This window comes from Colletotrichum fioriniae (assembly GCF_027942845.1).
Source record: "Colletotrichum fioriniae strain IMI 355084 chromosome Unknown scaffold_6, whole genome shotgun sequence".
In the NCBI taxonomy this organism is placed as follows: Eukaryota; Fungi; Ascomycota; class Sordariomycetes; order Glomerellales; family Glomerellaceae; genus Colletotrichum; species Colletotrichum fioriniae.
In genome coordinates, this window is record NW_027076842.1 from 80,843 (window position 1) to 103,768 (window position 22,926).

The window sequence follows — 22,926 nt, forward strand, 5'->3', positions numbered from 1 at the left end:
GCAGATTGTCGAGCTGGGTCATCTCTAGACCGGATTGAGCGCCGTCTGATCATGCCTATCACCGAACTATCGGTTAGAAATAGTCGGTCACCACCTTCTCGTGCAGTGGATATATTAGACGTTGCCGTTATGTGTAGATTGGTTGCGTTCTGGGCTCCTGGACCAGGGATGACATCTCCTACCCGTTCCTCGACGATATTCAAATTGATCGTGTCCGATTCCTCGAGTTCCTGAGATATGTTTGGAGTTGCAATAACTGCAGAAGTTCTTCTCGCAGGTCGTGCTGGCGACTGTGGGACACCGAGCGACTGTCGTGTAGAACTTTCATAGTTGCATAGATCCGGGTGTCCCCGTTTGTCGCAGGTCGAACACGGCAATTCCTTATCGCATTTAACCTTTCTTTCACGGCACGGTACACACGACTTAGGGTTACCACGGACGCCTTTACGATTCCGTTGACGGGATTTGAGGAGGTCGCGAAGGGCTGAGCGGTCATCGTTCGGGGTATTGGGAGATCGACGGATTGATAAGTCCATTGAGAACAACAGATGGGCGTTGGTATTGATGTCCAGATTACTCTCAGATAGTCTAAATCAGAAGACTTCAGATCTGGGCGAAATCTCCGGGGCTGTGGATTCTCAAACGCAATAAGAGCAAGGCAATTGCTGCCGAGAGTTCGTGACGTCCAAATCATGGTGTCAGGTTTATACCGGACTTTACCTAATCGAGACGCCGACTTCGGCCTTCGGAGAAACCTTGGCTCGGAGCAAGTCCGGATCCCGAATTTCTGTGGAGAGTCCACGACCGAGTGCGAATATGTCTAGACCAGAAAACGTGTTCAACCCACTTCTTCGCTGTGCTGTTTCAGAATGTCTCGAAGGCCATCCCAAGATTTGCCGATAATTCGAAAAGGCCATATGCCAATGTCAGGAATACCGTCGCTTATATCACAACCACCTACCATGACCTGTTGCTTACTCACTACATTGAAGCAAGAAAAGAGGATCCTAAACGAGGCCATGATGAACAGCAGAACTCTGATTGAATTATGAAATACCAGCTTTCCTTCAAGTATGGTAATCGCCGGGGTTATAAAATCGAAAAGTAACTACGAGATAAGATTTAGAGGGCGATATAAAGAGACGAACTAATACACTTTTACGCTTCTTGTGACCCTGAACTAATGTGGGTCTCATTGATGAGGCTGCGGCCTATCTTAGCGCCAGTTTCATAGGGGGTCGACAACCTGTTTTGGCCTCACAAGTTCACTTCTAGACGTTAATCAAGAATTGTAGAATCAGCAGTATGCTTCCCAGGGTAAGAGTGTCGATGTGCGATGTTTAAGATATCCTATTAGCTATCTGAATACCACCAGATAGACTACATGCCCCCTCTCCTCCCCCCAACCCCCCACCAACAATTTTCGACGTCTCCTTCCGTGATCGAACTCGACTTCGTTCAAAGCCGCTTGCCCCTCCTGATAGGCATTAAAATTTAACTTATTTGCCGGTAATACTCGTGATTCTGGGGTCCTTGGAGTTATATTCGACATAGTGAAGGCCATTGGTTCGAAAGACATTCAGGCCATATTGATCCGGCTCGTTGTCGAAGAAGGTATAGTTGTAGGAGTCAGTGGTCGAGATAGTCAAGCGGTACTTCTTGACCGAGTACCAGGGAGCCTCCTCGAGCTTGTAGTAGGTAATGCCCGTCTTGTTTCGGATCTCTTGGGAGGGTGAGCCCTCGGTGTTCAGTCTCCAGTCAACCTGGACATTGAAAGGGGGGCCGTTGGCAGCAGGGGCGTCGCCGCTCTGGTCGGTAATATCGTAGTGAGAGGCAGAAACCTGGTACTTCTGTCCGCCCTTGGACTCGGACTCTTTCCAGGGAGCAGAGGTCTGTTCGGCCATTGTGAAGATGTAAGGGGAAGATAAGGTTTACGTGAAGGCGCTTGTCTTTTTCGTGGAGGTAGTCGAAGAAGTGTTTCTTGATGATCATAAATTCTCATTAGAAAGTCGAATCCAGGGGCTATTTATACGTAAAGTGAACTGCTCATTGAGGGGTAGATAGTTTTCTCTTCACTTCTTTGATACATTCAGCAGGCCATGATAGGAGGACTCGGCGAAGCTGTGAGACAATGTAAGCAGGATCTCGCGAGACTTCCAAGCCATATGCCGTGATTCAGGTGGCTGCTATACCTATCACATCACCACAAGGTGGATCTAGAGTCTTCACTTGAGTATATCTCGCCATTACCAGCATGGCTTACATGACCTGAGACAACACGACCTCAGCCATATGTGAGGTGAGAGATCAGCTGGGATGCTTGGAGGCAGCTTCTGCATCAATAGTTTCACTGATAGTTTTGTACCCAGGCACTTACCTGATAGAGCGGGGTTGTGCAGTCATATTGGCTGCCAACTGTGCTTCTCAACAAATCCATCTGAGCCAATTATCTTAATTACCCATTATACCACTGCACCTGATTATGGCACAATGCCATAATGATACATACCACAGCTCTGTTCAATTCGGGTTAGTTTGCATGGTGGTTTGTCTAGATACATCAACTAGAGTTATCCGATAGGCTAGTGCCCCGGAATGTGGCGGGCGGGACGGTCCAGCCACGGGGCTATTGGGTCGAGACTCGCGCCTACGGTCGCTCCGCTTTCAGCCAGCCACTCTAGCGGAATTTTGCCTTCGCAAGGTGTTTCGCAAATATTTGGTCACTTAGTAGTGTTAACCTTTCGATTTTCGAGGCACAGCAATCACATCTAATTCTTGACCAGGACCTGCCCACCACTCTCCTTGGCTATCGCGATCACGACGGATGATCCGGAGCACAAATTCAAAACAAGACTCGGGAATTCATCTGGGCTGCAGTTAGACTGGCAGCTGAATCATTGATGGCTCAGGCGAGGTCAGCTGAAAGATAATGACCCGCACACTAGTCGTGAATGGCCTCCCATGCACTCGCACGGCGTCAACCCTGCTTTCGGAGTGTCTTGACTGCCATAGCTGATTCCAGCGTGCTTGCAGCCCAGAGCAATAAGTTATATAGGTTGTGAATTGTAGTATACACATTTGCATGTCAGACTTGTCTTTTCAGCTTCTTGCATCAGCAAAAGATTCCAGCGACGAGTACCAACCATGGCAACCTCAGCAGATCACGAAAATGCAGACACCAGAGGTCAAGCTGGGGAAGAGGTCACACCCCAAATGTCAGTCAGTGGAGGACTTTGGAATGGGAGCATCGGCAAACCATTCCATGAGTCTCTCACCTTGTCTGCTCTAATCAGCAGCAAATCTGGGACCCCACAGGGCACAATCCTTGAGAGCGCCACCGACGACGACTGGGAGCACATTCGCGGAGCAGTGTGGAACGACGATCCTGATTGTCAACTCTTTTCAGACAATCGCGACTCAAACCATTCATACACAATCGGCTTTGACTGGGCACTGAAGTTCAAGTCAGCAGAAAAGGAGTGGAACCCAAACAACCTTGGCTTTACTAGGATGAAAAATGTCACTGGTCGCTCACACTATGGTGACCTTCAGTTTCTTCACTGTATGGCATCTGACAGAGATGAAGAGCCTGAAGTCACAAAAACAAAGATCATGACCTGGATGGAAGTTATGTACAAGCTGGCAACCGGCGAAGATGACAAGATTACCCCCAGCACTGTGGTCTCCCAATCACCTCTTGGCGTTTTGTTTCCTGATGATTCTCTCCCGCCGAATTGGCTGTCTCTATCCTATCTATTGTCCAAGGACTCGAAGTACAAGGGCCTTGACATCGGGCGACGCGCACTCGGCAGTATGTTTCATGTTATCCAAGACTCGTATGCTATTGGCCATGCGAAGCGTGAACTGCTGAACGAAAAGGACAAGGTATCAGACGGTAAGGATCATCATTAGGCCCATCCAATTTCCACTGCTTACACTTCTTCTCTTCTCCAGACCCCCTCAAGTTCAAAGACGGGACAGCGGATCGTTGGGGACCTATTCAGATCTTCCACACTTATTACGGCCAAGACAGTGCTTCACATAAGCATTACGACCACTTCTTTGATCGTATTCCGGATCCGGAGCACTTAGATAATCTAGAACAGTGGAATAATATGATTGGTTGTCGTGACGCCGTTGACAGGTGTAAGGCTCTCGCAGAAAAGAAGCTGGAGGGTAAGAAATGGGAGGGCGATGATGGGGTGAGGCAGTTTCTCGATACAGAAGTGTTTGCGCTGTCTGGTCAGAAAGGCCCAGCCAACAACAAGGTTCTATAATAGCTTTACTGCAAAAGGAGTTAGACCTTATGGATATTTCCACATTATCTAGAAATTAGGATATGCTGGGATTTACGCTCTTAATTCATGTTGAAGATTAATGCCGGTAGTCTGTCATGTTTAACTTGAAAGACTAGCTGTACCGTGCATTTACTCACTATGTGGATCGCTTCAGTTCACTGTTCGTCGCAATAACCACCGACTTGCTTTGGTTAAGCTTCACCCCTATTCTTTGGACTAGGGTTACCACTCCGAGGCGCTTATGCATAAGTAAGTACATGGGCCAGAATCGGCTAGCCCATGTCCATTGTCTCAGGCTATTGCCTTTAGTCCTGCACATCTCAGGCCGCCACCTATGCTCTAGACCTAACCCTGGTATTCAGCTGTTGTTTCGATCACGATGCATACCTACTCAGCTCAAAGAGCTGAGATTGGCAATCACACCTTTTGCCGTTGGTCAGTACATACCGCCGAGCCATCAAGGGAGAAAGAGACCCGCAAAGCCACCCGATGCTGGTTGCTCACCTTTAGCCGGGCCTATTCCTCTCCACTCACTTCACTTCCAACCTCCATCTTCCATACAGGGTCACCTCACTCCGGTTCAACATCCTTTTTCCACTTTTTCAGGACCAATTTTCCATTTCATGCAAAGATGGCTACTGTCCAAATCAACGGCAACACAGCCAACCTCGCCAGGCTGCCTGATAGCGTGCCCAAGGATGCAGAGAGCACCAATTTTATCCTTATCCAGGGTCACAGTGACTTGACCCCCAGCCAAAAGCAGAACCTGGAGGACAGTAAAGCCAATATCCTGGAATATGTCTCGCGAAATACCTACCTATGTCGATATGAGCCGAAAGACCTCAGTGCTATTCGGGCTATGGCCTCCGTCAAGAGTGTCATCCCGTGAGTAGTCGTTGACATTGCAGAGTAGTGATCGCTAACTCTATCAGATATTTGCCCAATTTGAAAACCACTATATCTCTCAAGGAACTTATCGAGAGGGACGACAAAAAGACGCACTATGAAGTGGACTGTGTCCTTCATAAGAGCCCCAACGTCAATGCTGACAACCTGGCAACATCAATCGCACTGAAAGCCAGAGTAGATTTGCAAGATCTTCAAATCTCACCTTCAATCATCAGAGTCACTGTGCATCAAGATAACCTCTCAGAGATTGCTGAACTTGATAGTATCAGCAGAATTGAAGAGGTGCGGCCAGTGGAGGTGCTTAACAACGAGGCGCGCGGAATCCTCAATGTCGATCTTTTGACCTTGTCAAGCCCTTACGAAGGGGCTAACCAACGTATCTGCGTTGCAGACACAGGTTTCGACCTGGGAAGGTCAAATAACGAGCCTGGCGTTGAAGTTCACCCAGCACTTTGTGGGCGTGTTCAGCACTTAGACTCCGTCTGGGCCAATGACCCCAAAGGCCAGAACTTTACATATGAGAAATTCATGGACGAAGAAGGTCACGGCACTCATGTGTGCGCATCCATCTGCGGAAGTGGTGTTTACACAACCACTGAGCCAGAGAACGGTACAGTCACTATCACAGTCAGAGGAACAGCGCCGGCTGCCACTCTTATGGTGCAGTCTTTGATGTTATACAAGCCCGCAGGCAAGTACTGGAAGATGGAGACGCCGTTGGATCTGGCTACGCAGCTATTCAAAAAGCCATATAACCTAGGATTCCGGATCCATAATAATTCGTGGAGCAAGAACTGGGATGACGAAACGGGTCAGCTGGGCTATGAAACCCAAGCAAATGCCATCGATGGTTTCGTCTATGATCACCAAGACTTCATTGTGTTGATGGCAGCCGGTAATAACGGCCAAAAGACCGAAAACAAGGGCCAAATAGGAGCCGCTGCTGCTGCCAAAAACTGTATCACTGTCGGATCGACAGGCTCGACGCGACAAAATGATGGGCAGAACTTTATCAAGGTTCAAGACCTTGGAGATCCCGGAACACAAGTCAACGAAACTGCAATTTTCAGCAGCCGTGGTCCAACCCTACGCAGATCGCCCCATGTGGACGGATCTGACAACACGTCACCCGCAGTAGGTCGTATCAAGCCAGACATTGTTGCACCGGGTGTTGCTGTCCTTTCAGCAGCTTCGAGAGCCTTGAGTCAAATTTCTCGCAAGAAGAAGACATGGAGGACTTCGGATGACAACGATTGGATTTATGCCTCTGGTACAAGTATGTCGACACCACTAGTTGCAGGCTGTGTCGCTTTGCTACGTGAGGCATTACAAGAGGGAGGCAAGAAGCACCCAAGTGCAGCCCTAGTGAAAGCTTTACTTGTCAACGGCGCCGTCAATTATTCCGAAAGTCTGGGTCTTGGCGTCGGCTATGACTATGAACAAGGTTTTGGACGTGTTGATATTGACAGTTCCATCGCTATGATCAGACAGTCATCATTCATGGAGGGCGGTAACGCCTTCGAAGCCACCCAATTCGACGTGCTCCCTTTGCGACAGATTCCAGCGGCAGCCAGGAGATGGGCCAGTCCTGAGATACCGATTCCTTCTGGTCGGAACCGGCTGGTCGTGTCTCTCGCATATCCCGATCCAGCGTCTATCTTTGGGGAACTGCAGAATGATATCAACCTGTATGTTTTCTCAGCTGGGTCTGAGCGACATGGCAATATGGGGAAGAGCTCTGGGCTCGACCATACTAGTAAGCGAAATTTAATGCTGTCCCACTATATGAATACTTACAGTGCGACAGATAATGTTGAGAAGATTATATGGGAGAGTGTCCCTGGAAAGACGTTCAAGGTTGTCGTTTCCATAAATAACAACCTCAAACCAAAGGATCCAGCAGCATTCGCAGTTGCCTGGGATATTCGTCCTCTGGCAAGATTGTAAGGATGTTAGTTATAGCATCAGAGGTTACATAATATTTAATTTCCGTTTCCCTTTATTTTCCCTCTCACTATGTTATCTTCCTGGCCTAACCAGAAGACCAGTGGTAGTTTGGGCCAAAGTACTCCGTACCATCTGGGGTTGAGGGCATAGATCAATGGCCTTGCAGGCATGCACGTGGTGTGGATCACAGACGCGAACGGGAGGCCAGATTACTATTAGATTGGTGGCTGGGAATGGGCTCCCCTTCCCTTAAGTTGGTTTCAATACTATTAGTTTATTGAAAGTACCCCTCTCGTACAGAGTACCAAGAGAAACCAAATCGATAATCAATTATATTGTGACATTCTGCTTTCTATCTTGATACACTCACCCCGTTATATTGTGCAAATCTAATAACTCTTGTACCGCCACTAAAAGATCTTTACCGGGCCATTTGATCTCGACTAGAATGGTCTATTGTTATGAAACTCGCTTTTCAAAAGCTACTAGTATCTTTTTCCCGTGGACAAAATCGTGGTGATGAGCTTAGCTATCGCAATCGAGTCTTCCCTATCTCAATGGAATAGGTCAAACCAGCTATGGAAATTCCGATCCTAACGGAGGAAGGCTGGTTGCATGTTGCCCAGGTTGGCTACATAATTCCCTCCACAATACGAGGATTAGAGTCAATGTTGGAAGTATAGGTGAATTCCGCAGGCGAGGCTCTAATGAGATTACTCAAGTAGGCGGAGTCTCTGGGAAATGCTAAACTGTGACATATAAACCTTAGTCTTTGCTCTTGCTATGTTTAAGTGTCCACTTGCGACAGGGCTGCTTATTCATCTGTGCGCATAAGCGAAAACTTTGATAATCCTATCAGGTATCTGAGACACCATTGTTAGTTATCGATACAATAGTATACGTGAGCGTTGGGTAGTATAGCTTGCGATTTTGACAGTGGGGGCGGCGGACTGAAATCGATATTCGATTCTGCAAGTACATAAGTAAGCCGCCAGGTTATACTCCGGAGTTAGCACTCTATAATTAACACAGCTGCTATTTATTGACAACTTGCTGAGACAACAAGATATCTCTGGACCGGCTTTGTATGTGAGGAGAAGGTAACGTCATGCTGGATCGTGGAGTTATCAATACCCAGCTGCCCTTGTTAGTGTTTCCCTTAAATCGAAGTTCCGTTCGTTACTCGCATAAACAACACGGCCGGCCTCAAGGTTCTTGTAGTTGGTGCGACAGGCCCTGCAGGTCTCCTTTTGCTTCGAGAGTTGCTGCATCGACAACGTGGGGCCATTCCCTACGTCAGGAACGCGTCTTGGCGAGCAACCCACTGCTTCAGGTATGCCAGGAGCCTGTAGAACTTTCTTCTGAGCATGGAGTAGTAAACTCACTCTATTGATAGGTCATCTAGGTGTGGATGCACGAGTCTGACAAGCTCGAAAGCGCCGTCGCGAGAGGCAAAACAATCACCTCATTTCTGGGTCCAACACAATCGAGCGTCGTAGAGAAGATGACGTACTCGAGCATCTACTCAGCTCTCTTTCCCCTCATGCGCAAACACAGTGTGAAGGGCGTCTTAGCTACGGGCATGATATCTATAACCGGACCCTCAGACTCGTCCTCGTTTACCCGCTTCCTGCTGGCCATCTTCGTCCGCATCATCGCGTCGGCGGCGTACAATGCAATCATTGACCTCGGCCGCGGATTTCAGGAGGAGGCGGACGGGCTGTACTGGATACTGTTTCGAATTGGCTTCACTAGTGGCGAGTCGGACGGGGCTAGTTGGAGGGCGGATCGTGAGGATCAGCCGACGTATGCTTGGTATATTGCGAAGCCTAGATAGAAGGCTCATATAATGAGGGCTGCATTAGCGAGGTGGTTAGTTGATGAGGTCAAAGGCGGTGAATGGGTCAGGCAGTCGCCAGCGCTAAGCAAGTCCAGTCTCCAGGAGAAAAGGGTTTAGTGTCAGCAATCACCCATTTGAGCTCGCCTGTAGTTTGCAATGGTGAGTTCAAGTCCTAAGCGGCTAGTGATCACCAAAATGGGGCAGGTGATGCAGTCCTCTATGGATTAGATACTCGATCAGTCTATAGTGATTCACAGAAGTTGAATGTTTTCCATACGGTGTCTCCCCAAGGTAACAGTACTGGAGCTTCTAAGTAGATTTTATGACGCTACACCAGAACTAAGATTGACTAGTTACACAGATTCGCAATATGTATTGAGCTAACGATGGCACGAATGAAACGCGGTGATTGGCGGCAATAGCCAAGATAGCCTCAGAATCTGCACATGCCTTCGTGTCTGATGAAATCAATCTAAGAACTCCGAGGTCCGGGCCACTACATCTCGACTGGGCTTCGATATTAAAATACCACTATACGCGTGGTTACACTCGCATCAGCGATGCTTGTTTGTACTAAAGTTGAAGAAAAGCTGCTGATGAAGCGCTCCAGATGACACCGCCGCCCGGATCCTGACGAACGATAAAACAGACCCAGGCTTTGACGCCAGAAATACACCGTGAGAGCCTATGAAGCCATTCACGCCGGAAATGACGACTAGGCTACCATAAGGCACAGCCGGTTGAGGAGTTCTGAAAATGGGTATTGCGTAAGAGGTTAACGGATGTCACTCATACACTAGGGGATAGATACTAGTACTGAGGCCGTGGGTTGTACTGCCGTTGTCTACGTAGATGATTGTAGATGAAATCAGTTGAACAGCAAGCGGCGATAGAGTTTAGGCCCAGTCTTATACACAATGACACACTAGATTGATGTTGGTGTCAGCGGAGATTAGATCTACTAAATCCTTAGCTACCCCACCAGCTTCAGCGACTTTACGAATGACGGATTCTGCGTAGAGCGACACTTCTGCTGTTCTAGAGGGTGCCCTTTCCTACTACGCTGACTGTAAAGCGAACAGGTGGCAATTTCTGGGGCGTGTGCTAGCGAAGACTCCCTGAGTTTTCAACACTGACGACGGTGAACATCGTGGGCAGCTCTTGGAGTTTAGAGAAGTGTGAGATCAGTCTCTCATAGATAGCAGATAGTTCGGACGGAATGGGCGTTACGGCGTGAAGTAGGAGGAAGCCACTACCGATATATTGTCTACTATCGGAATCTGCGGGGCGTAGCTGAGTGTGCCAGCTAACCTGATTACTTATCTTCCCGATTATCTTTTCTTCAAGGTGCTGTTCGTGACTCCAAAGTGCTGTTGCAGGGCTGCAGTGCTAATTGTCTATATGTATAAGAGAAATGCGGAGCTGTATTAGTCCCGTGGCCTATCGAGGCTAAATAGATCGTCTCAAGTGTTCCTATCCTAATGACAATAGAACGACAGAAAGCTGCCGAGGAGAGAAGCAAGTCTGAGGATCCATATCTTGAAAAGAGATCCTAGACTCTACCGGATGCGTTGGCCTTTCCACGGGTCATCCGAGCTGCGTCGCCTGGGGGGCACGACGTGACGATGGAGGAATGGGCTTTTTGGTCGTGCATATTGCTAGGTGTTCACTGGACCATAATCAAGAAGTTTTCGAGATACTTTTACAGTAACGCCATCCTCCATGGGAGAGTAACACTCAAGAGGAGGTGATGTGGGTTGAGGAGGAACGTCACTATGCTGAGGCTAGCCCTGATGTTTCCGCAATGGTCAAATAGAACGTGAAAACGAATCGATGGCCTCCTTTGCTTGCCCCAGTCCCTCTTGAAGTTTATAAAGAAACAAATGGCTTGATACCCGTGCCTTATATCGAAAGAAGTAAGAACGCCACTCTCAGGGGATATAGTGAATGAAGGTGAACGCCATCTGACCCAATTCTACTTTCTGCGGTGCATGGAATGGGTTATTTGATGCTTTACACACTTACTCTCTCTTAAATGGCTCATTTACTCGACCTGACTCTGAGTCTGTATAAGTAGGTTATGCACTTAATCCAGGTAGGAACACCAGCTTATCTTGTTTAAAGTTTTGTGAGGCAGTCTTCGCTGCCTTTCCGAGTTTTGTGGATGAAGGAGCTCCCTAAGCGGTTTTAACTTTCACCTTAAAGCAATCACATATATTTTCTAATTTCCCTCTCTCCCTGCCTTCTCATTCGCTGAGCACCATGTTTTCCTTCATAACGGGCTCTTCTACCACGACTAGTACTTCCAGCACACTTTTCGCTTTTCCAAAGACCTTGCGAGAACTAATTCACCACTTCGACAGGAGTTGCTCGTCTTTCGAGACTTAGCGAGAAGTTGTAAGCCCTGCGGCATTGGCTACCTATTTTTCGGATACGTTTTGAAGGTCAACATTGCGTTGAAAACAGAATCATCAATGTCGAGACTACAAGTGGCATCTGCTCTCAAAGTTCAGGCTAAATTTCAGTGCGCATCCGCTTATCGGCGAGATTTCATTGTGAATAGAAACAAATCCTTGGTAATATTTTAGATCACTTCCCTAATGATCTCCTCTCGCTCCGTAGGGTGCTGACGACAATGCAACCCGTTCCTCATTATCGCCATCTAGTCTGTCATATCCTCCGCTATATCCCATCGAGCGCTCGATCTGCCCATAACCAGGATGAGTTCCTTGACCGTATGGAGATCCTTCTTGTCGAGGTGCTGCTCCGTCCTTCACCTTCTTATTCTTCTTTGAGACCATCTTCTTGATCTTCTTCGTGAACTTCTTGATGGCCTTCTTGATGTACTTTGTCGGATCGAGGTCTGTCTTTTTCCCGTTGCTGGCGTTGTCTTCCTTACTGCCTCCTTCGGTTCCCCTGCGCTTTCGCCTCCGGCAGCAACAGCAGCATGCAACGACAGAGACTAGGGCAAGAACGCAGACGACGATGATGGCGACTATCCCACCGGGAATGATGCGGATGCCGCCATCATTGTCGTCGTCATCTGAATCGCCATTGCGAGCTAGCAAGTGGTGGATGGGGCTGCTGTAGGCTGCTCGAGCCAAGTGTTGGATGACAGGCATTGTACGGAGATGGTTCTGATATCTGAGCTGGTTCCTGATGTTTGAATGCAGTTGGCTGTAGAATGGGCGATTCAGATGAGTTAATCTGATGCTGAGCGGACAATGTTGTTGTGACTGTGGTGTTAGGGTAAAGAGCGTGAATGAGGATAGGTTGAGTAGTGAGTGACTAGAACAATAAGTTTCCTAATGTTTGGAAACGCTGATGTTCTTATCTTCTCTTGGCCGGATTCTGCTCAAAGCCGTTGTGTCCAAATTAAGCATCATTCACCATTGGCATCCCACAGCATTGTGGCTTGGCGGGCCTGCCGCTGTATGAGGATCCCTTGAATTAATCAATTACCATAAATTTGTCAGTGCGGTAATATCCTGTCCAGTTGTCGGCTGTACCGATGATTGGCCGCTGCGGGGAACGTCTGACTCGCGCGAGCAAATTGAAAGCTCGTGCCGTAAGGCTTTACACCTAACTTGTCGGTGACGCCGTTAAAAGAATCAAATCCCTGCTGTGGGTAGTAGGGAAAAATTGCACTCTTGAAGTCCAGGATCTGCCGAATCAATCAACCCACTCTTGTATACCCTGTGTGCAGGTGAATAGGAGCACGCACAGAACGGCCTTTCCATATGAACGATCCCCAAAGCTCATCTTGCGATTCCCATCTATCTGACATGTCAACGAACGAAGAGGGCATGAATATTGATGTAACCTTTTTAAATTTGACTTGTGTTTGGCGAATTAGATATTCGCTGCTTTTTCCACCCTCGGATATCGCCAATACGCAATTGAATCACGTCCTTAGTCCCCAGACAATAACATTGCGACTTTTTGAACGTATCGAGCACAAATGCGACAATCCGACGTTGTGACAGTACTGAGTACTCAGCGCGATATACTGACTTTCCCATGTTGTCGAAGAATCCGGGGGACAGAACCAAGTCATGAGGTAGCATCTGACCATTGAACAATACGAAGCCTCATGTCGAGTTGACATGTGGAAAAGAAGATCCATGATGTGGGCCGACCTGACCGAACATCTTCAACATGCAACTTTATTTTGTCATACTTGAATGATCAAACCGGCCTCTTGATAATGGTCAAGTTAATATCATCCCGACGAAGTCTCCTGTGCTTATTTTTGGTTCGTGTATGAAGAGTGAGACAAACGTGCAAGTCAATCCCCCAAGTTCTATTTTCAGAAACGCTCCAACTGAACCGTCTGTCTATGATTATGATGGCTACTTGCAAAAGCCTAGCGATAATGATTGGCCGCTGGGGAGAATTGTCCCAAGGCACGAAGGAGTGCCAAAGATTCTCCCACGCGACACGTTTTTTTCGATGAGGACATGTAGGCTGCAGAAAACATGTCTTTACCCCCCCTCCTGTGAAAGACCATTTCTAGAAGTGCATTAGTTTTTGAGATGAACACGTCTAGAGTCTGAGAACCTACATCGGTGCTTAGTCTCATCCCATTACCAGAGGCTGTCTGCAGACAGCAAGTAGAACGGAGGCCGTGCATTCATCACCGCAGGGGCACGAGCATTTTTTGTCTCAATACGGCATGCCTGTTGAGAAAATACGTGTCATATCAAAGGATTGTCTTTGAGTCGTCCCACATTATCAATCTGATTGCATTTCCATAGCCCGCTATACAACTCCAACGAAGATGGCAGTATTGCAAGTATACTGAGCAGAAGAAGAGAGAATCAAGAAGGCCATAACCTAAAGAGAGTTTCGGATGGAAAGTCCAGTATCAGTGAAAAAAGACTCCAGATCTCAACCCAATTTTCCGTCATTGTGTGTCGGCCCCTGATACGCTCGTAAGTCCAACACTTCGGGTTCAGGCTCTGTCTCACGCTGCCTACGACGACGTCGCCGCCTACGCCAAACAAAGTATCCGGCCAATAGGAACACCAGTATGGTGACTGAGAACAGTGCCATGTTAGGATATGTAAGAATGTGGAGCAGATTCTATCATGGTTGTTCCACATACCTATTCCTGATACAAAGCCAAGAATCGCGATACCGACCTCGGTGAAGGTGGGAACGCCCTGTGTCATATTGATGTTGATCGCCGGTGGTTGGTATTGTTTCACACCATCCCCGCTGCCTAATGCCGTGTTCTGGTCAGCTGCTGGGATTTGTGTTGCGATTATGGTCACTGTCGGGGGTGCTAAGGTGACAAAGACGGTATTCGTTGGGCCTCTCGATGCCTGCGGAGGCGGTGGAGGCGGCGGTCCAAGGGGTAGAGGAGGCCCTCCTGGGGGTGGAGGCGGCGGCGGCGGCGGTCGAGGGAAGGGGAGGTGGTGGAGGAGGCGGTGATGGAGGCGGTGGTGGTGGTGGCCCCTCAAGGGGGCCCTCAGGGGGGAGGCGGCGGTGGCGATGGCGGAGGAGGAGGTCCTTCTGGCGGAGGAGGAGGGGGTGGTGAGTTCGGGGAGGTCCTTCTGGGGGCGGCGGTGATGGTAAAGGAGGCGGTGGTCCTTGAGGAGGCGGCGGTGGGGGTACTTGTCGTCCCTGATATTGGTGCCTTTGGTCAAGATTCAGCCTTGGTGGTGGAGGCTTTCTGCGAATTAACGAAAATCCTGCCATTTTGTCAAGTTGGACGATGATTTATCGTGTTTTCGATCCTAAAGGTGTGTTAGTGATCCAAAACTCTGATGACCAATCTGGAGTCCTCTACCGCAGCTAAGATGCCTCCCACGTTCATGTCATTACGCTGACACACAAAAGCGATAGTGTCTAGGAGAAGAGACACGATGTTTTGGAGGGTGAATAAGAGGCATGGACAATCTCGATCGTTCGGGCTAATGGTATATATCGAGGCTATCAACCAGTGAGAGAACACAGGGACGCTCGCTATTGATATTCACTTTTCATCGATTACTTTGTGATAGGAGGCTGTGCCTGGAATCCATCCGGAATACTTTGGTTCAAGTCGCCCTGTCGCTGCAACACTCGGCGCAGGAGAACCCATCTGAACTTCGGCAAGTTGAACTATCCAATTGGTTTGGTTTCAAGCTTTTTACACACGAACCACCTACGTCCAGTTGACAGGAATGAAACAGAATTAAAGTCTACGTCTGATGACCGCGACACATTGCTAAAAATAGCATGATTACCAACAAAGAGCACATAGCGTAGACACCCGAGACTGCATGGAAGATATTCTTCGAAAGTCTTTCAAGTTTTTAGTCGAGTAACCCCGCAGGAGGGGATGGTGTTCAAGCTCAAAAAAGGAGCTCTCATTCTCTGTCCGACTCATACACGCTGCGTCAATCGATGGCTGCAGCTTTCGTCCCATTAGAATGGATTACTTATTCTTAGAATATAGGTAGCATACGCTAGAAATTGGCTTTGACTAACTGCGATGACGGTACTTAAATCTTCAATCGTCGCAGGCTGTGTGTACATTTCGTAAGACTTAAGCAATAGCTGACATCATTTTACTATACAATCGAGACCACTCAAGAGTTTGCAAGTGGTTGGCCACTCAAGGAATTAAGACAATACTGCCCGGCGCAAAGCTCCTCACAATTACAGAATCAACATTCTCCATCACATCTCGATCGGGAATTTGAAACATTGTTTGACGTTATGATACTTCTGTTACAAGGTTCATCTTCGCTTTTTCGCTTTGCTAGAGGCATTCCGGAAGACGGAAGTTGCGCGGGCGAGTCACGAACCTAGCCTTAGACGTGCTGCTTTCCAATACATCTGTAGTAGTCAGCTGATGTTTCAAAATGGGCTCACAGCAACATTAGCAGCGTGTTATTGATCAGTCGTTGATTCGGCGTCGATGTAGAGCCGTCCGTGAGCTGATGATACCCACCCTCTCCTTCTCTCCCCCTTCCCCTCTCCTCTCTCTCTCTCTCTCTCTCTCTCTGTCAGACCAGATTCAGCTGCCGCTTGTCAAAGCTCAAGGGATGCTGAGATCTGGTTATGGAAAATGAGTTCAAGGTCTTCAAAGCATAGTGTTGCCCAAACGCGCTTGTGAAAAGGGGCGTGAGCTTCTATTGGTAAAGAATTACTAGCTCGTAACCTTCTTAGGAGTTAAGATCGCTTCTTCCAAAAAGGGCTTGCAGCCTTTTCACGAGATCGACGGACCGACCGCAAAAGCGCTAGTGTCATCTGGGGGGGCCTTGTCAGTTGGTCTCGGAAACATTCTGTCATCAAGTGCTATCCGTGCGATTCGACTGACAGGCTCATTACCGGCAAGCGACAACAGATAGCTCTAGGGTGTGCCGAACGGTGAAATTGGCGTTGCTACGCCATACTAAAATCTGTCTCAGCCACGAATGTGGATAGATGATCATTGGAAGGGTCGAGCCGGGGAAACATGTTTCACTTGCGTACCTTAGCCTGTAGGCCTAGTCCACTCAGCCCATCGAACCGATGATAAGGTTGACAAACCACTCGGCATCAGGTAATCCGGCAGTTGACTATCCGGGGATGGGTGACGCGTCGGTAAGTTATCCGGAGGCGGCTGAGTGGCCAAGGCGCTCTGCCAAAGTTCTAACGGAAAGGATTAATGCAGCTCGGCGACTTTAATCATCGGGGGTTTCCCGGGACCGGGTGGGCCATTGCGGAGGTGGGGTATTTCGCGTCCCGCAAGGTAGTATCCGGCACGGTCCGATTTGAAATGGTATAAATGGGGTCCGCCGATGATAGTAGATCTCATTGGTCGACTGAAGAAATCATTCGCGATTCTGAGGAAAATTTGACGCCCCGAAAAGACATGTTACATTGTCTTGTGTAAAGTGGTCCAGTAAATGATCATAGGTAGGTGTGCAAATAGCACATGCGGCATAGGTGCCTCGCTCATCAATTAGTCACAAAATAATGAACTCATCAGGACATGGTGTTACCCAACAAGCACAAGCTGCATTCAGCAAAGCTGACCAGGATGAATCAAGACTAAAATGCTGTGAGGTTCCAGGTCTTCTTTCATCCCCGGTACGGAGGCATTGTTGATGTTAACCTGCACTGGATTAACTGTACTCCCTCAGATGATCTACGCTAAGTTTGAACCCACACCTAGTCTATAAACTCAGCAGGATAATCCAGTGAGACCAAGTTCATTAACACTGCGTTAAGTTTGAACAGTAATGCGCGTCGTTCTGGGCAGTCGTCGAAGGTGTCTCACGAGTATGCCTCCCAAGTCCTCTTGTGTGTTTCTTATTAGACCTCTAGCACAGAGAGACTAGCATTCCTCTTGTGCCCAATCAATTGTGGGAACATAATTTCCGTCAGTGCCTGGAGGGCTGACTCGAAATTTTCTGACTAAGCCAGTAGACCGGAGCTTTGGCAGGCCCGGATCAGCTCGCACATCGTTAGGACCTAGAACAGCCTTGAAGAGCAAAAAGTGGTTACATGTTCCATCGAGATATTGTGCGTTATTGGCGCTTACGTAACCTTGGCGACGTAGTTGAACGAATATCAATATCCCTCGAATGCCGGTGGGAGAATAACATCTTCCGAGAAGCAGCATATCTGTATCCATTCATCAACCCAAGGATTGCCAATATTGGAAAAGCCACTGGTCAAGGTTGCTCTAGATACCTCGTTATCGAAGGAAACAAAGTCTGCGAGTCACAGGTACAAATTGGTGAAAGTTGCTTATATGAACCGGGATGCAAGTTTCTTATCTTGAATTCTTCGATTTGATGCTCCATGAAGGGGCGTTGGGCTACAGAATACGGCTTTCTAGGTAATAATTACTTCGTAGAGATGAAGGAAATAGCATTCGCCATACCCAGGTGAATCGCGTCATTGCGGGGTCCGGGGATTTCGACAGAAATTGACGCCGACTGCACCAAGAGGGCACGGGCATCATGGGACGCTCGACTTCGCGGCTTTTCTTCCAATCTCTGTCCAATGCCCTTCGATGCCCGCCTTTTCTTCTGTGGTTAAGTGGATCCCGAACCAATCCTCTAGTGCCTTGACCCTATCGCTCTCGTCTTGACAGTCTTTAACAACACGGGTCTTCCCTCCCAGATTCTCCTTCAAAACCGAACCTACTAACATCCTCTTTCCGACAATCTCCTCGTCACCTTCAGCACCATCGTCAAGAGTTTCCCTCTTTCTGAGAAACTTTACAACCAATGGGCAAAATCTCTGGAAAGAATCGGGTGACGTGCTTGTGTACCAGTTCATGACTTTGAAGTCCGCTTCCAAAAATTCCTGCTCGGAGAAGGCGTAAAAAGAGTTCCACTGCTTCGCTGGTCCATTTCGATACTGGTAAATCCAGAGCTTCGAAGCTTCTGTCCGAAGAACTTGATTCGCAAGGTAGTCCCGCACTAAACGGACCTCTTGAGTACCAAGATTTTGCAATGCCTGAGCATGCTTCAAGGGAATTGGCTTGGTAGCGCCGTCGCCTCCAAATGCTACATCCATCATGTAATGGGTTCTGTCTGGGAAGCCTACAAGGCTGACCATGTGTGTCCTGACTAACATGAGCTGATGACCTAGAATTGGAAGATACACCAGAAGTAACACATACTTACCAGCCGATGTAGTCACCGCTAGGCACACCATCCTTCCGCAGTCGGATTCGAACCCCAGTCATGTATGCCTGGAACCCAAGTGCTCTCAGAACATGGTTCATCAGAATACTGACTTCCATGCAGTAGCCACCTCGGCCCCGACCGCCTGTAACTAACTTTTCAAACAGCAGCTGAGGGTCTAGCTCAACTAGCCGCGATTTGGAGTAGTGTAAAGACAAATTTTCGTAAGGAATGGTTGAGATGGTGTGTACGTGGAGGGCAGTGAGATAAGCTAGATTGCGAACCGGCCCATTGCATTGCCTGTACTTTGTAGGGAGACAGATAAGCTCTTCGAAGAGAGCTATCTGCTCCTGGTTGTAAGCTGATTCAAGCAGCCCTGTCATTATCAGGTAGAGTTGCCGCAGAATGATGAAGGTCGTTGAGATTCAGGTTGTATCTGCGAAGTTATATGTGGGTAGGACGCAGTGCTCGAACTTGATCAGCATCGGAACGATCAAGGATTGTTGAGTCACACGAATTCTACGCCAATGATTGTCCCGGTGCAACCCGAAGATATGCCAACACTAGTCCAAGATCGATTCGAAGACTAATTCTCAAGGCATGAATGATTTCATTCCATCCTACGTCAACTCAATTTCGATTGTTAGTTATTGCTGAGCATAAATAGCATTGTTCGTGGAGGATAGAGACAATGATGCGGTTCTTTAGTGAACAACATGAGATTATCGCCACTGTGCGGATACCTGCATTGGCCACTAGCTGTCATCGCCTCGAAATCGCGAGCTAAGAACATCACGTTGCCTCCCATGATCACTTTGCCAAACCTCTCAGAACAGACTATGGGCGGTGCGATAATGAAACCAATGATTTGAAGATATAATCAAAGCGTCATTTGATCTTTAGCGTGGAAAACCTAGATGCGAAAAGCATACGAGTTCTTTGCATCAAAAGTTGATCAAGCAACGCAGCCTGCTGGAGAGACCCTTAAGTCCGATCAACCGCTAGACCACGGGAATAAAGTAGGTGTGTTCTTCTTTTCTCTTCCTATCTTCAGGTGAAGATTGGCCAGACAAGGTAGGAGAAAGAAGGAGAAAGATCCTTCACCATTGGCGACAATATTGGCAACGTCACGTCATTGAAGGCCAAGCTCCAGCCTACCTTGGGGTAATGTCGGTTTTTGTCGGTACTTTGGGAACTTTTCCAGGTTAGTACAGCTTCAATTCCACTCGTATTTCGTCTCAATAAATACCCATCGGTGCGTTATTTTTCAGACCCAGAGCTCGTGGTCGCAATATCTGACTCCATCTCAAGTACTCACTTTGTCGTCAACTTACTATGGATGAACCGCATGACAATTGCCGGGCGGGCGAAGGACTTTGACCCTGAATTGTTCACCTGGGCATGGCTTAAAGTTGGCCCTGACCCGAATAAGAGGTGCAGTGTACCTCGTGGCGAACGTCACTGGACCGAGACCAAAGAATCCGAAGCAATCACTCTATATTCATTCTCCGTCCAGAAACCCTTGACTGGGTGCTAATGGGGGAAGCTTTTTCATTTGAAAAGCTAATAATATATGATATGTACATTGAAAGATTCAGAAGGCTGCAGCATAGTTTGACAAGGAAATAGGCCTGCCTAGATAAACAAGATAGTCTACCCAATTGGGCGAGCCACAAGAAGAAAGCCTTTCGCGTCCGTTTCTCATTAATGTTAAGGGCTTTAGGCATTGTACACAGCAATATACTCAGCCTGGAGAGTACCCCCAGAGATTGTGCTCGCAAGAGGCGTGGTGCTCCCGTAGTTGTTGTTAGGGAATGCACCGCCAATTGCGAGATTCAGCAGGATGAAGTGAGGCGAGTGGACCGCCTGGGTCCAAACGTCTGCAGGCAAATCGGTCTCAACGACTTGCCAGAATAGGATGCCATCAACGAACCACCTCACAGCCTCGAGCTCAGCGGTGCGGTCAACTTCGAGGGTGTAGGTGTGGAAGTTGCCCTGACAGGCACTGTTGGGGCATTCGCGACTTCCAACAAGGCCGTCAGTCTCTTTGCAGGGACCTCCGGGATTCACACCGCAGTGCATGACACCCCAAACGCGGTTGATGCCATTGACGTTTTCCATAATATCAAATTCTCCAATGGCCGGCCAATTCCTTACATCAGTGTCAGTTCATAACTTAAGACCGCCCCCGTGCTATTGTGGCTCACCAATAGTTGCCGCGGTATGCATTTCCAAGAGTCCAAAATGCTGGCCAATAGCCAACACCATTGCTACCAACAACGGGCAGATTAAGGCTAGCTTGGACACGCATCTTGCCACCAGCTTGAGCCATGAAATCTCCACGTTGAGACTCAATACGAGCAGATGTCCATGAACCAGATGAAGCTTTGATGGCTGTAATCTGCAAGGCTCCGTTGCCGTTGAGACGAAGATTGTTGACGCTGCTGGTATAGGTTTGGATTTCTCCGGTACCCCAGTTGGCAGGTCCACCAGGATAGGAAGTGCCGGTGTCGATGATCCAGTTGCCGGTATTGGGCAAACTGTTCGCAGAGCCGACAAAGTCGTCACTCCACGTGAGACTGAAGCCAGGAATTGTTGGGACTGCACCATGAACAGCGGTAAGACCAACGGCAAGCGCCGCAACGACCTTGTTGATCGCCATTGAATTGAATCGTGATAGTGGTGTCTTAAATAGAACCCTTAGGAGCTGTGAATCAAATTTGGCAGAGTAACAAGGTGCAATTAGATTGTGAATGAAGCAAAGTAGGTGTAAATGAGCGACCTGGTTGTCCTTGAGACTGCACATTACTGTTTCACTTCTCACTCTCACTTTTTTGAGAGAGTTCCTCTCGTTATATACTCTCAAGCGTCTGTATCCTGTCATCCTTCTGGATGGCCTGTAGCCACATGTCGTTGTCCTGGGCTTCATTCCAGCAGATTGAATTAACCGGGTCGGCAAGTACTAGAACCGACTAGCCATACACGTATGGTGGTCCGTTACAACACAACGCGGGGACCACTGCCGAGAACCCCACGATCCATGCATGGTGTTGCCTCCTTTCCACCCCACACGCATTCACATGTCACTATCGAACGATGGTAAAGTACACGGGCTGGAAACGGCCCTTTTCAACTAGTCACACCCTCCTGAAATGTTACCGTAGAAGAAGTTGGAGAAATATATTGCGCAAATGGTGAATTGGAGAAGGTACCCAATATCCAATCTTTCTAGCCCCTAGGATGCCCAGACCGACAGTTCGTCTGATCTTGACTCTTGACAGGCATAGTAGCATTGGGGTTCCCCTTGGCAAGATTCTGAGTCGTCTTACCTACCACAGGGATCCAATTGGGCAAGAATTTTCAAAAGAGCACATACACAGAAATGAGCTATGATCCGGGCTGCTGAGAATCGCTCGCGAGTCACTTGCGGGTAGATCGAATGCATTTTATTTCACCATCTTCGGGGAGGCGCATTTCCCCCTTGCTGAAGGTCAGGTGCGGCGGGCTAGATGAGTCCTTTAGAGCGACGGTGTACTCCATACTGACTGGCAAAAAAAGGTCAAAGGGAATGAGCCTCTCTTGGCGGAGACAAGAAGCCCATGATCCAATATGGTGTAGATTGCAACCCCATACGTCGGGTGAATCGTCTTGTTTTTCCACCTGCTCGGCTCGGGGGTGTCGGCAGCGAGAGCGAGGTGGTCAGCACCTCCAGAGGTGGGTACTAGGCTGCCTGTAAGCATTTGTTGGGGTAAGCAGTAGGCAGAGGAGGCCAACGATGCACACCCTGGCATATGTCAGTGTCAATCTAGTACACAGCATCAGGCACGCGAGACGCGATACATTTACAGGGCAATAAGACGCCCCAAAATCATCTACTGCGGTGATAGACGACCGTTTAAGCTTGTTTCCCCGTACCTGTCGATCGGTCGATTGTCGGTTTCTTTCCCCTCATTTCACATGACTAGGGAGCATTCATATTTCTCAAACCCCCCCAGCTGCCCAATTCGGCTCAACGCCCGACCTTCTTCGGTGCTTTGCCGGCATCATTCAGAAATTTTCTCTGCTCATGAATGACCTTCTCGTTATTGCCCCGCTTGAAGCTTGTTCTCGAATCCCTGAGTCAAGCAATCCAAGATCACGCGGGGACGCGGAGGCGTGAGCTGCTTTGGGGTTAACGAGGTGGGTGAGCAAGGACCAGCCCCGGCCTAAGTTCCGGAACACCATGCCCGCGGGACCGAGTGCAGAGAATTTTGAAGCAACATGGCAGTAAAAATGAAGGGAGAAATTGAGAAGACCGTGGTAGGCGTAAAAGTTC

The 22,926-nt window shown here is 48.4% G+C and overlaps 5 protein-coding genes across 5 annotated transcripts; 2 read left to right on the forward strand and 3 right to left on the reverse strand.

Moving 5' to 3' along the window:
* Window positions 1–1,499: 1,499 nt before the first annotated feature.
* N0V96_005502 (uncharacterized protein) lies at window positions 1,500–1,904 on the reverse strand (the record flags this gene model as incomplete). Its single annotated transcript, XM_053199419.1, has 1 exon — window positions 1,500–1,904. One exon carries the CDS (start codon window positions 1,902–1,904, stop codon window positions 1,500–1,502), a length of 405 nt encoding a protein of 134 aa, XP_053043144.1.
* A 1,240-nt stretch (window positions 1,905–3,144) lies between these two features.
* On the forward strand, window positions 3,145–4,277 carry N0V96_005503 (uncharacterized protein; the record flags this gene model as incomplete). The annotated part of the gene is made up of 3 exons (XM_065757417.1): window positions 3,145–3,219; window positions 3,316–3,895; window positions 3,955–4,277. The coding sequence occupies 3 exons, from the start codon at window positions 3,145–3,147 to the stop codon at window positions 4,275–4,277; spliced, it is 978 nt and encodes a 325-aa protein (XP_065613760.1).
* Window positions 4,278–4,929: 652 nt separating this feature from the next.
* N0V96_005504 (uncharacterized protein) lies at window positions 4,930–7,154 on the forward strand (the record flags this gene model as incomplete). Its single annotated transcript, XM_053199417.2, has 3 exons — window positions 4,930–5,183; window positions 5,231–6,963; window positions 7,015–7,154. 3 exons carry the CDS (start codon window positions 4,930–4,932, stop codon window positions 7,152–7,154), a joined length of 2,127 nt encoding a protein of 708 aa, XP_053043142.2.
* Window positions 7,155–11,591: 4,437 nt separating this feature from the next.
* On the reverse strand, window positions 11,592–12,116 carry N0V96_005505 (uncharacterized protein; the record flags this gene model as incomplete). Its single annotated transcript, XM_065757418.1, has 1 exon — window positions 11,592–12,116. The coding sequence occupies one exon, from the start codon at window positions 12,114–12,116 to the stop codon at window positions 11,592–11,594; it is 525 nt and encodes a 174-aa protein (XP_065613761.1).
* Window positions 12,117–20,330: 8,214 nt separating this feature from the next.
* Window positions 20,331–21,273, reverse strand: N0V96_005506 (uncharacterized protein; the record flags this gene model as incomplete). The annotated part of the gene is made up of 2 exons (XM_053199415.2): window positions 20,331–20,763; window positions 20,819–21,273. 2 exons carry the CDS (start codon window positions 21,271–21,273, stop codon window positions 20,331–20,333), a joined length of 888 nt encoding a protein of 295 aa, XP_053043140.2.
* Between the last annotated feature and the right edge of the window lie 1,653 nt (window positions 21,274–22,926).